The sequence below is a fragment of the Castanea sativa genome, chromosome 9 (genome assembly GCF_040712315.1).
Source record: "Castanea sativa cultivar Marrone di Chiusa Pesio chromosome 9, ASM4071231v1".
Taxonomy (NCBI): domain Eukaryota; kingdom Viridiplantae; phylum Streptophyta; class Magnoliopsida; order Fagales; family Fagaceae; genus Castanea; species Castanea sativa.
Genome location: NC_134021.1, coordinates 6,219,932 through 6,233,005, shown reverse-complemented (window position 1 = coordinate 6,233,005; position 13,074 = coordinate 6,219,932). Strand labels below are relative to the sequence as shown.

Genomic DNA, 13,074 nt, shown 5'->3' with positions numbered 1-13,074 from the left:
AAAAGTTGTATAAATGTTATAATGATATTTTAGCAACTAAAACACTAAAAAGGAAGCTACAATAAATGTTGCATTATTAAAAAAAATAGCAACTTAGCTACACTGAGCTTTCAAAGATAAAAGCTCACTGTAGTTCATATCTTAAAAAAAAAAAAAAACTATTTTAATGCTTTCTCTTTCTTCTTCCCTTCAAAAAAAATATTTTTTTGGAAGTTTTATTTTATTTTAATAAGTTTATATTATTTTAATAATATGAAGGTAAAAATATAACTTTTGATGTTGGATGTATTATAAAATGAGTTGTTAAAATTGATAAAGTAGCTTTTTGAGATGTTAAATGCTAAAATTTTTGATGAGAATGCTCTTATGGTGGAGTTTTTAAGCGAGATGGTGAATTTTTGCATAAATTAAAACAAAAAGGCATGGGTGATGCACCAATTAGTATGATTTTGGGTGTCTTAAATGGGAAAATATACCCCAAAAATCATAATCTACGTGAATAACCAAGTAAAAAAAGATGAACCTTTGAGACAAGTAGTTATGATAGATGCTAGGATGTTGTCTAGTAAAGATTGGTCCATTATGTTTCAAAAAATAAGTGATCCAAATGATTGTCGATAATGTTAGATAGAATTATGGTCAGTCGCGAGCGTGGTTAGTGATCGGTTACTTAAACCTATTAAAAGCACCAAAAAAGTGTCTTCTAAAAAAGAAAACACTAGAAAAGTAAGTTCAATAATACCTATTAATAATTACCATAGTTATATATTTAATAGTTCAACATAAAAGCATTGTCATAATAAAAATATATTAATAACTACCATAGTTATCAAATTTCATATTTAATATTTCATATAAAAACATAATCACAATAAATGTATATTAATAACTATCATAATGATAAATTTCATATTTACATACAAAATAAATGCTAGAGGAAATATTTTTTTGATAAAATTATATTTTATCAAAATTTCTCATACATTGCATGTTTTATATAGGAGTTAAAGAAGCACTTTTACTATGTTCTGCTCATACTTAAACGAAGATTGTAAGAGTATTTTAGAATAAAAAAAAAATCGATCTAACAAAAAAAAAAACTCTTAAATAGTAATATAGATAATCAATCAAAAATAATAATCAATCAGATGACATGTTGAGCCACAAGAAATATTGATAACAAATGATATATTGTACTCCACATTTAATATATATATATATATGTGTGTGTGTGTGTGTGTGTGTGTGTGGAAAGGAATGGGAGATTTCCAATTATACAAAAAATGCTACTACTATATATATGTATATTGGTAGCATTTTTTGTGTTCCCAAAGGAGATAATTGGAAATTTCCCATTCCTTTCCATCTATGGAAATAAATCATTTAAAAAAAAAAAAAAACCTTTTTATGGTATCCCAAATTTGAGAATCATATATGGATTACATCTAGTGCAATCTTATTATCTACTTCAAAATCCAAATAAAAAGAAAAGAAAAAGCCATTCCCCAAAAAACACAAACGCACACAGAAAGTAGAATCATTCTGGAATATTTTTTTATTACAAGACCGTCCATCCGGATCCAAGTTTCCGTTTCATTCATATTTTTCAACGGCTTGACTGCGTGCTTTGAGCAGTGTTAAGAGTTAAAAATAAATAGTTGCAGACGCAAAAGAAACCACTTTCAGTTTCAGACATACAGAAGTTTGTGCCATCCAAACAACACGTAATGCTAAATCCAAATCATCCATCTCAGCAATTTGTTCTGATTCGGAGAATTCGATTATAAATATCTCTCACTTGTTTCACGGCTTGTTCATACATATTCATTGCTCTCCCGTTCACAGTTTGCATCAGAGAAAGAGAGAGTCTTTTCAGAGGCGAGTTTGAAAGTGAGTTTTTCATAGTTATAGACTCATATCTCGCAAGTAACAGCAAAGTTTTAAATACCCATTTGCCTAATTCACTCCAAAGTTTTGAGCTTTTTGTTGATTTATGAAGACCCATTTGCTTGTTTTTTTCTAAGAAACAGCAATATATTTGAAATTTGTATAAACCCCATTTTCTTCATTTTCATGTCTGATGGTTTTTTGTACAGATTTTTGCGTGTCAGGGCACATGGAGATCGATAAGGCAATCAGAGAGAGCAATGACAGGAGGCTCAAGACCAAGTATAACAACGCCATCTATGTTATTAAGAGGGCTCTGGCTCTGTACTCGTAAAGTTCTTTTCTTTTTTCACCTTGCCTCTTGGTTTTAATTTGTTTTTGAAAGTTTTGTAATTTACATTTTTGTCTTGCAAAGTATTTGTTATGAATTGGGTTGTGATTTCTGGTGTCATGGATTTTGGATTTACACTCCATTTGGTTAAAGGAAAAGAATGTGAACCTTTTGAATCTTATACTTAATACATACTGGTTTGATATAATGAAAAAGGGAAGAATGCCTTTGAGCTCAGTCATGCAGTTGTTAGGGTCAGTTTTGTGGAGATTTATGTTTCCTCAGGCCCTGAATAATGAAATTTAATAATACTAAAAGTTAAGGTTTTTTCTTTTTTTCCTTCCTACATTATGAAATGGGTGATGTTGAAATGAATATAATCAAATGATGTTATGTCTATGCATTTGTTTCTAAAAGAGTTTATCAGAGTCAGTTTGGTTTGCCTTTTCTGTCCACCAATTTATTGAACAGGACATTTGGCGGATTTAACATGCTTTTTTACCATGTTATAGTTTTTCTATATTGTTGATTTGTATTTAGAAATGGTCTTATTGAGAAGCGGTTTAATCCTAAAGTATTATTGAAGAAGAAAGTTAGATCTGTGGATTAATATGAATGATTTGGTTTTGATAGTTACATAACTATTTCTATTTTAATTGGTTGAAACTAAGCGTCTAGTGTTTCTGTCAAGTTATTGGTCAAGATTCTGTTTAATGAGTGGAGGATGAATGAACTTTTTAGATACGAATGTGAAGAAGTTTAATGGTTAACGGTTATACTTCTTCAATCTAAGAAAGGGTGCTGTGGCACATTCCTTTTAACAGTTTTTTCTGGATCGCTGCTATTTTTTTATTCTTGTCTAAGATGTTTATTTTTTTGCTGCATGTCGTTACTGTTTGGGTGGGGCGGTGGTTTAGAATAGATACAACAAACATTACTAGATTTTTGTCTGTCACTAGTGTGTTAGGTGTCAATCTGAAGATTCGGGGTGTTCTTTGGGATAGATGTGACAAATTCTTGTTTTGTTTTGGGTGTTAGGCAGATATGAAAAGTATTACTTGGTCTTTTTTTTTGGGGGGGGGGGGGGTGGGTATGGCATTGTAATAAATACAAAAAATATTGCTGGCTTAATAGAAGAATTCTTTTTCCTTAAATGGAGGTTTTCTTACAATTTGAGTAAGCACCATGAGATTTTTGATTTTCCGGTCTCCATTTTTGGAACAGAATCATCTTAGCTTATCAAGTGGGTTAAAGTTTGTGCTAGCATTATTTGGTATTTAGTAGAATGTTTTGCGGCATTTATGGCAGGCATCAACGAGAATAAAATACCCTTTCTGTCACATGTCGATAGTGCTTTTGGGAGTTAATAAGGAGATTTGAGGGTCTTCTTGGTGGCTCTAGGATAGACACAACAAATTCATGTTATGTGTTTTAGGCTCTGGGCGGGTACGACAAATATTACTGGTTAGGTTTGGGATAAATGGAAGTATTGCTCACCTAACAGAAGAGATTTAGTTTTATATGGAAGTTTCCTTAACAGTTTGAGTCAGCAATGTGGGGTTTTTGATTTCCTAGTCTCCATTCCTGGAAGAGAATCATCTTAGCTTATGAAATGGGTTAGGTATTCAATAGAATGATTAGGGGCATTCATGGTGTCTCTAGGCAGACACAGCAAATTCTTGTTATGTGTTTTGGTCTCTAGGCAGATACGACAAATATTACTGGGCCATTTCTAATTTCTGTTTATGGAATACTTTAGACGCGTGTTGGTAGTGTTTTGGGCATTGATGAGACCTAGGGTTCTTTTTTTTTTTTTTTTTTTTAATTCCTCAATGGGGGTTAGGTGTGGCATTGGGATAAACATGAAACTTATTGCTCAATTAAGAGAATATAATTTGTTTTGTATGGAAGTTTTCTTTACAGTTTGAGTCAGCACTGTGGGGTTATTTTTGGTTCTCCATTTTTAAAATTGAATAATCTTGGCTTATCAAATGGGTTAATTTGATGCTAGCATTATGACGTATTTAATAGAATGATAAAATTAGTAACTACTTAATGGACATTTTTTGTTAATATTTACTATTGTCATGCTCATGTGTAAAAGATAATGTTGGTGACACCAAACTTTTGATTATTGAACTCTATTGATTTACAATGTGCAAATAATAGGATTAGAATTTTCAATGTTGAATTCTTACAAAGCGAACTACCAAATTGGAATTCCTTACGGGTTTAGGATGATGCGTATGGGAATGCTTGGAAGGGATTCAAGAGCAATAATGGTTGCCAGAGACCATCTGATGGAAAAGTTTTCCTCGTTCACCCTTTTGTTTCCTTTTTGGTCCAAAGGAAAACTCTAAGCCCCTTTTACCCAAATCAAATTGAGGGCAGGAATTGATATAGCCTTTGGTTCAAAGAAATGAAAATATCTATATTTTGGCACATATGACAGCAGGAAAATACTTGTATGACATACATTCCCATTTGAGAAAAATTATACTTCAGTACTTTGCAGAAATCTGGTTGCCTTCTATACAACTGTGCCCCTCTCTCTCCTCCAATACACACACATAAAGACATGCACATGTTTATACTTGCTTCATAAACGCACTCAATAACTTTAGTGGAAGTAGCATATCCCTTACAATGTATTGTTTACATTGCATAAATCTGGACCATTCATGCATTATGCAGGTATGAGATCCCATACTGGGATAATGGATGATTCAAATTGGAAGTGTAGGGGCAAACATTGCTGGGGACATGAATCTAATCTCTGAAGCTAACTTTTCTTCATGTTATGTAGTGATTCTTAGTTCTTTTAAAATGGATAATTACCTGAACATTCTAATTTAGTTAAAAGGCATCTCTCCTTTGTTCTTTTATAATGAGTCGTACTATACTTTTTTTTTCCTTTTTTTTTGGGATAAGTAATGAGCTTTAGTTTACTTAGCTAGCCTTGATTAATAAGAAAACAACCTGAACAGTTCCAGACAATAATTGGAAACGAAATGTTGCAGAATACCATTTGCTTAGGTTTAGATAAATATGATTGTCAACCATTGTACTTCCATACATGATGTTAGTGTATACTTGATATTTTTTGCCTTTCTCGACAGATGAACACTATATTTGTTTTAGAGAAGATGAGAATGAAGGAAAAGGGTCACTTTCCCTATTTAGGTTGAAGGAAATGAAGGTAGGTAGGAGTTACTTACTCAAAAAGAAATGGAGGTAGGAGATGAATAGGCTAGGGAATCATTCATGTTGCCCATCATTTCTTTTTGTTACTGGACCTCAAGGAATGATGAGGAAAGAGTGGTTTTAAGGTGTAATTTTCAAGTTTTGCCTCTGTCTGTGTTTCATATGCATTTTTTTGTTCCTTTTTTTCTTGTAAACTGCCATGATTATAATCATTATTTGTCATTATCTATTGGGAGCATGCAAGTCTGCTGATGATTGAAAGACCTGATATTCTTTTCCTTAACAGTATTGAAGAGGTCGCCTTCAGCTTTAATGGAGGAAAGGATTCTACTGTATGTTTTCACCTGTTTTTCCTTTTTTTTGAGTAATCTATCAGTTGTCTTTTATCTAATAGATAGTGACAATGAAACTGGATGTATAGGTTTTGCTGCATGTACTTAGGGCAGGCTATTTTTTGTATAAAGCGGAGCAAAGCTGTTCTAATGAGGGTCTCAATGACTTTCCAATTCGAACAATATATTTTGAGAGCACTAGTGCTTTCCCTGAAATCAACTCATTTACCTATGATGCGGCCTCTGCGTAAGATAAGCTTCTCTTATTTTCTTTTATTGAAATCCACCCCCCCCCCCCCCCCCCCCCCCGGTCCTCCCCTTTTTTTCATTTGTATGTTTGATAGAGTTTATTTTTTACTCAAGCTGCTAAGAATTTCTGACTTGTAGCCTTGTAGGCTTATTAAATGTTTATGGATCAGGCTGCTAATTGGCTTATTTTATTTGAACAGTTATGGTTTACAAATGGATATCATTCGCACAGATTTCAAGTCTGGTCTGGAAGATTTACTAAAGACTAAACCTATTAGAGCTATTTTCCTTGGTGTCCGAATTGGTGATCCTACTGCGGTATCTTTCATGCTCTATATTGACGAAGACATGATATATCTTAGCTACATATTTTCTTACCTGCTAGATTATGTTCCATAATTTTTTGTGATTTCTATATGAAAGTTGATATCATTGTTTTATTGTTTTTTTCAATCTCTCAGGTTGGCCAAGAACAGTTTTCTCCTAGTTCACCTGGATGGCCATCCTTCATGAGAGTGAATCCTATCTTGGATTGGTCATACAGGTATCTCATTTATTCTCCCTAGCTACTTCCTATCAAAAAAATATTTATTCTCCCTAGCTACTTCCTCCCTGGCAAATGGCAAGGGATGTCTGACAGCAAATCAGCAAAGGTTTTATTTAGTTGAATTTAAAACTAATGGAAAATGGACTAGGAGTTCACACACACACACAATATGTGTATGTTTGTGTGTGTGTGTATTGGGTAGTCATTTCAGCAACATTAACAGCATTTAGTAAAATTCAAAGAATCTAGCTCTTGATATACAAAAAGGTTGTCAAGGCAAAATAAATCGGAGTTAGTTATTAAAAAATCACGTTACTTGAAATACACAGTTTTTCATTTAAAAAGAAAGAGACAGAAGCAAAGCTCTGGAAATGTTATGGAAGTCATTAGCTATTAGTATCACGAATTTGGGAGACCATTTTTTATTGGTTTCCTTCCTCCTTTTATCAGTAATTTGTAACATTGCAGCTATTTTAGGTTTTTAATTGTTTTTTATTATATCTGGAAAGCTTTTTTTTTATCAATAGCTACTTGGTTAGTGTTACACTTGTCTTTAATTGTTTTATTTTATAGACATACCCTTTATTCATCTATTCTATGAATGGTATATTCTAAGATACCCAGATAGATAAGTATCTATCATGATATAGACTATTAATGAATATGTATGTCGACCCATATCAATTCATTTGTAAAAAAGATACTCATCCAAATGAATCATGTGCCAGGAATCAGATCAATCAATTTAGTTTTTCCTCTTTATGAGCGTAATGCATTATTTCCACTATGAATATTTGTTTGGGAAATCAAACCAAGGCTCGTGAAGGTCTATTTTATTATAATTTTAACTGTTAAATACTTTAAGCTTCTGGTTTCCTGTAGCATCATGGCAGCCATTTATGGCCCTATCAAGAAAATGGTGTAATTAATTAGGAATTGTATTTGTTGACAGTAAAGGCCACGCTATTCCCTGGGACTTTACTGTTTGGTTCTGCATGAATGTTTATAGTGAGGCATATGGGGTTTGGAAATTTTTATTGTTCCACTTGAATTTAATTTAGTGTAAATTTGGGTTTTTAATTTTTGGCAGAGATGTGTGGGCCTTCATATTAACTTGCAAGGTCCAGTACTGCAGTCTTTACAATCAAGGGTAATACTTCATCTTTGCTTTATAAAATATTGGAGTTTTTGTTTAGTTTTTTAAGTTATTTGTTCAACTTTGGTGGTGCAGTCTGTAATTCTGACTTTAACTAGTTTGGTCCCTGGTGCAAATGTAAATGAGACATGCATGTATGATACTGGATTTCAATTTTTTTTCAACAATTCTGATTTGTTTTTTTCATTTGAATGTTCACAGTTACACTTCAATTGGGAGCATATATGACACAGTACCTAATGCATTATTGTGCATCAGTGATTCCTCCAATAGCAAAGAAACATTTAGACCTGCATATCTGCTTTCTGATGGAAGATTAGAGAGAGCGGGAAGAGTAAAAAAGTTTTCTCCTGTTTCTGGGAGTTTTTCTGCTGTTAGCAATGGCCCAGATAACATTGATTTACGTAAAAATAGCATGCTCACAGCCTCAGTCATTGCTGTGGGGGATGAGATTCTGTAAGTTTTTCGTTGATATTACATGGGTTTTGTTGCGAATGGATTCTGTTTGTTTGATTTCTTTGGTCAGTTAATCTACCTTCGCATCTGACTTGAAAGGTTTTGGATGGCCTCTCAAGAGATATATTAATATTATTTTGGTTATCTATTAAATCTCTTCCCTTGTCAATTACTTCTTTTTATTTACTTTTATTTTTTTTCCTTTTAAAAAAAAATTCTTTTGATATTTAGCCTGATTCATGAGTCATTGCTATATCTTATGGGTTGTTAGTTGAGCCTTCACCAACATTTAAAAATTATCTTGACATCATCATGGTAATTGCAAAGCAGTAGAGTTTCATTATTTATGTTAACATCTTAGATTACTATCTATCAGCATTTTTTCTTTTCACTCATGCAAAATGGCACGGGCATGTGCATCAATGTCTCACATGTTTTGATATGTTTTGGCAAGGAATATTCTGAATCTCTGATTGAAGAAAAGAATATGTGGAATCCATAATGTATGAAATTTATGAAATATCAGTGTCTGGTGTAACCCTTTTGGTTTCTATTTTTCTTCCCTATCGACTGTTATTTCTGAAGTCCCCAGTATTCTGTTATCTGTTCCATAGCTCAGGTTTGGCACCATTGAGGATCAGTTAGGACCTTCGTTGTGTAGAAAGCTCCATTCTATTGGCTGGAGTGTTTCACAAGCTACTGTTGTTCGGAATGATGTAAGTTATTATTTGCTGAATTCATCTTGGTAAAACATAGTTGGCCTATGCACAGGGTTGAACCCTCAGTTAATAATTGTGGTGGGGATATGCACATAATTAATAAGCATTATGTTCGTCTTTGAATGATGGACGCAGAGTTACATATACATTTCTAAAAGTTGTATTTATTGACTTCATTTTACAGTTTCATTTTTTTCAACATTCTTCTTGCACCAGGTAGATTCTGTGGCTGAAGAAGTCGAGCGGCAAAAATCTACTAATGATCTGGTAAACTGTTGCAAATTGATAGAGAACCCTTTTAGTGGTTTTATTTGAAACCATATAAAATGAATTATGATTTTCCTTCTTAGTTTATGTTCTGACTGTTTATTGTGTATATCCTTGATGTGACCGTACAGATTTTTATATATGGAGGGATAGGCCCATTGCATTCGGATGTTACTTTATCAGGTGTTGCAAAGGCCTTTGGGGTTCGTCTGGTGCGTTCTTTAATTTCAAGTGAACTTTCTATAATGCTAAATTTAACATCTTACAAGATGTGTCAGATTCTTTTTTCCCCAGTACTCTTCCTTTACCACAAAACTTGTCGGAGTTTTTGATAAAGCTAGCATCTGAAATGGAAATTCTAATTATTCAAGCTTCTGTTAACTTCATTCACTAGTACCTTTCATCCATAGACATGTCATTGCGATGTCATTTTTTCTGAAGGCTTAATTTATTTGTTGTGTTAACTCTATCTTTGGTGGTCATGTATCCACAATTTAGGCTCCTGATGAGGAATTTGAGGAGTATCTTCGGCATCTTATTGGTGATCAATGCACTGGTGACCGGAATGAGGTATTTGATTTCTAGAGTTAATTTATTTTGATTGATACATAGACTTAACAATTTAATATAATCTAAGATATTTCCTCGAATCATTGATAAAAATATTTTTTTACTTGTTCCCCTAACTCAATTCTTAGAGGAATTTTTTTTTTCAATAACTTGTTGATCCCTATCCCTCTTCCCAGATCTCCAGATTTATCGTTATTTTATTTTATTTTATTTTATTTTTGAATTTCTGGGCTTTGATAATTTGATGGCATGATGTATCTTATTTTTGGATAAATAGAGTGACTTGATCTGTTGTTATATGTCTGTTGAAATGATAGAAAAAGAAAAAGGAAAATTATGCATGCCTTGATGTGAAAGGATGACATAATTACATGGAGAATGCATTGTCATCATTATAGAATCTTAGTCTCTTATTAGTATAATTTCCTGGTTGATTGGAGACTGAGGGAAAATTTTGCCTTTCTTGTGGGAAAATGAAACCAGCTACGTTAAAGGTTATGTTATGATGCTGGGGTATTTGAAGCAGTAAATTGATCTCATACTTGCATTCTTTTCCTTTTCAGATGGCTCAGTTGCCGGAAGGTATCACTGAATTGTTGCACCATGAAAATCTGCCTGTGCCTTTGGTAAGTTTCTAAGCTCATGTCTGATACTTCTATTTTTTTAATAATCAAGCTCGCTGCACGCATCTGATAGTATGCTTTTGATGTGTAAGGTGAGCTAGAACCTCACCTTATTGAAGCATTAGCTATGAAAAATGACGTGATATCAAATTATCAACTTCTTTCTGGACCAACTTGATATCTGTTATGCAATGTCATTTATCAAGTGTTACTGTGTCAGTTTGAATTACTCAGTGTCAGACAATTTTTTGTAGATGAAGTGTCAAAATGTGATAATTCTTACTGCAACAAATATTATGGAGCTGGACAAGGAGTGGGAGTGCTTGATTGAATTAACAAGTTCTGGAGGCCTGTTTGAAATGATGGAGCCATACATATCTAAGTGTTTGATAACACAGCTTTCAGATGTATGTGTTTAAACTCTATACCTTTATATTTCTGTCGATAATTTAATTTGTTGGCTATTGATTGTGTTAGTCATTTCTATTGTTGCTAGGGTTTGAGCTTGTTCTGGTTATCTATGTATTTAGACTTGACATACTTGACCTTCGGTGCATGTAAAGAAAGGGGAAGGGGGGGGGGGGTGTGGGAGATGTTGCCAAGTACTGAGATGTTTGTATTTCTTTCCTAGTTCCACTTTTCCTGTATTAGCCATCTGGCTGCATGCACCAGGCAAGTTACATTTAAGACATTGTCCCTTATAAAGAGCAGACAGAGTTATAGGCACATGAAGTCTTTCAAAACTCTTTTAGTGTGAATTGCAGTTTAAATGGCTTAAGCTGAATAGTATTGCTAATGCACACTTGGCCTACCATAGTTGTATAGGCGATGGCCTTGAATTTGGGGAACCATGTCGAGAAGTTAATGGTATGAACCTTCAAAAATAATGGAGAAATATGTGTAGTGTCTTTTTGTATGAAGCGAAGGAATAAATCACACTCTTTCACTAGCATGTTTTCTCAATTTTTCTCAAAGTGAAATCTAGAATTGCTGTACGTGAAGTTCCCAGAATGGATATTTTAAGATTAGGGAGCTCACCTGTGATACAATTTTACTTGTGGAAGGAAAACATATTGTTTAGCAATTCTAATGATGCATTTCTTAGAATTCAGGCAATCTCTTTGACTTTTTATGGTTAATTTACTGGTGGTACTAGCTCTTTTTTTAATGTCCATGTACCATCAATATTCTACCGTGTGTGGCATCACCTCATTGTTACCTATGTTTAATAACATTCAGGTAGAAACTGCTCAACCTCTATCAAAACTTTGTCTTGAATTCCCAGACCTTTACATTGGTAAGAGTCTTTTTAGCTAGTGTCGGTTTTCAGGAGAATATTTTATCTTTTTCTATCTCATTTTAACTTTATTCTTCTTCTGCATCATCAAGGGTCTTATCGCAGATCCAGAACTGGACCCCTCACAATTAGCTTCAGAGGCAAGGTATGAGAAAACTTCATGAGGACAAAATAACTTTTACATTAAAGCCTGGAAACAAGTTCTTCCATGAAATTTAGCTTTTTTTAAAATTTGGTTGCAGGACCAAGCACGAATTGAATCAGCCATGGAAGCTTTGTACAAGAAATTCCATCCAGGGGTTTTCTCTGAAACTAACTAAGTTGATCATTGCACTTGTCTTGGAGGTATTGCCTGCCAAGCTTTTGGGGCCTGGGGGAGCTGACTTGTTTACAATAACTTCTGACAACTCTCAAACATATATAGATATATGGGTACCTTTTCATTTCAGATATTGATAGAACAAGGAGATCCTTGGAATTAGGATTGAAAGGGAAACAAGAAGAGCCAAGAAAAAATAAAATTTCCAAAAATACAAATACTCTGTACCTGGGCAATGCCCTTATCATTGAGAACAAATTTGTAGAAAACAAAGAACTTCATATTAGTTATTAAGCAAGTAGGAATGAATGTCAGAGCTCTAGTCTCTACTTCAAGGTTCAAAGGTCTTTGATTAATTACTTGCCTTGTCTTTCTCGATATCTAGGAATTTTGTTTTGTTAGTAAGATACACATGCACTGTTTGGGTCTTAAATTCATGATCTTATCTTCAATACCATTACTATGGGAAGAATAAGTGCACATTTGATATAGAGCTCATTAATATATAGGAGCTTTTGCAGGTCATACTTCGGATCATCATTATTATTCTTATTTTTGCACCACTAAATAAACAACCATCATAATCATTATGTCATCAATAATGCATCTAAGCAACCTATCAAACACTAAGGCCCTTTCAAAGTTCTTGGGAGGAAGGAGATTGAGTTCCATCCCCTGTTATATATTTTCGTTTAAAAAATGAGATTCGGCGTGTGCGTGCACACACAATAACAGGGCCCTTGGCCTTCTGCTTCAGCCTTCAGTGGCGATGCATGATTCAACTTAGGTTTGAACCTGTTCTACTTGCTGTATAAAAAAATTATACACTCAATGTCACAGAACTCAAATAATATCACAATTTGCTCTAGTTCAGTAGGATTTTATGTTGTGAAGCTCAAAAGCACATGAAGAACTGTAACATTTCTTGTATGCTTTTCCTTTCTTTGTCTATTCCAATAAGGTTTAGGTCACTTTTTGGTCTAGTAAATTTGAAGTTTCTCATGAAAATAATTTTTTTTTGAAAGAGAAAAATAGAAGGTAAATTTGAAGAAAAGAGAGAAGGCTAGAGAAAGCTCGTATTCCAAAGTTTAGGTCTCTTATTGATAATAAAAAATTA

At 33.5% G+C, this 13,074-nt stretch overlaps 1 protein-coding gene across 2 annotated transcripts; it reads left to right on the top strand.

The window, feature by feature from the left end:
* The first annotated feature begins 1,461 nt into the window (after window positions 1-1,461).
* LOC142611158 (uncharacterized) lies at window positions 1,462-12,386 on the top strand. 2 transcript variants are annotated; one of them, XM_075783209.1, is made up of 18 exons: window positions 1,642-1,724; window positions 1,846-1,890; window positions 2,097-2,217; window positions 5,709-5,754; window positions 5,844-6,001; window positions 6,204-6,321; window positions 6,465-6,547; window positions 7,641-7,700; window positions 7,908-8,162; window positions 8,782-8,878; window positions 9,098-9,148; window positions 9,280-9,360; window positions 9,647-9,718; window positions 10,282-10,344; window positions 10,596-10,748; window positions 11,581-11,638; window positions 11,731-11,783; window positions 11,881-12,316. In XM_075783209.1, the coding sequence occupies exons 3-18, from the start codon at window positions 2,117-2,119 to the stop codon at window positions 11,956-11,958; spliced, it is 1,527 nt and encodes a 508-aa protein (XP_075639324.1). In that variant the 5' UTR covers window positions 1,642-1,724; window positions 1,846-1,890; window positions 2,097-2,116; the 3' UTR covers window positions 11,959-12,316. The 2 variants fall into 2 exon arrangements, with proteins under 2 accessions (XP_075639323.1, XP_075639324.1); XM_075783208.1 differs by having other exon boundaries at window positions 1,462-1,890; window positions 11,881-12,386.
* The last annotated feature ends 688 nt before the right edge of the window (window positions 12,387-13,074 follow it).

What these genes read in the sequence shown, in the direction of transcription:
- LOC142611158 (XM_075783208.1), top strand. Translation starts at nt 2,117, where the DNA reads ATGGAGATCGATAAGGCAATCAGAGAGAGCAATGACAGGAGGCTCAAG. An exon ending in GCTGTGGGGGATGAGATTCT is followed by an intron (nt 8,163 to 8,781) that starts GTAAGTTTTTCG and finishes TCCATAGCTCAG; the next exon opens with GTTTGGCACCATTGAGGATC. An exon ending in CAATTAGCTTCAGAGGCAAG is followed by an intron (nt 11,784 to 11,880) that starts GTATGAGAAAAC and finishes ATTTGGTTGCAG; the next exon opens with GACCAAGCACGAATTGAATC.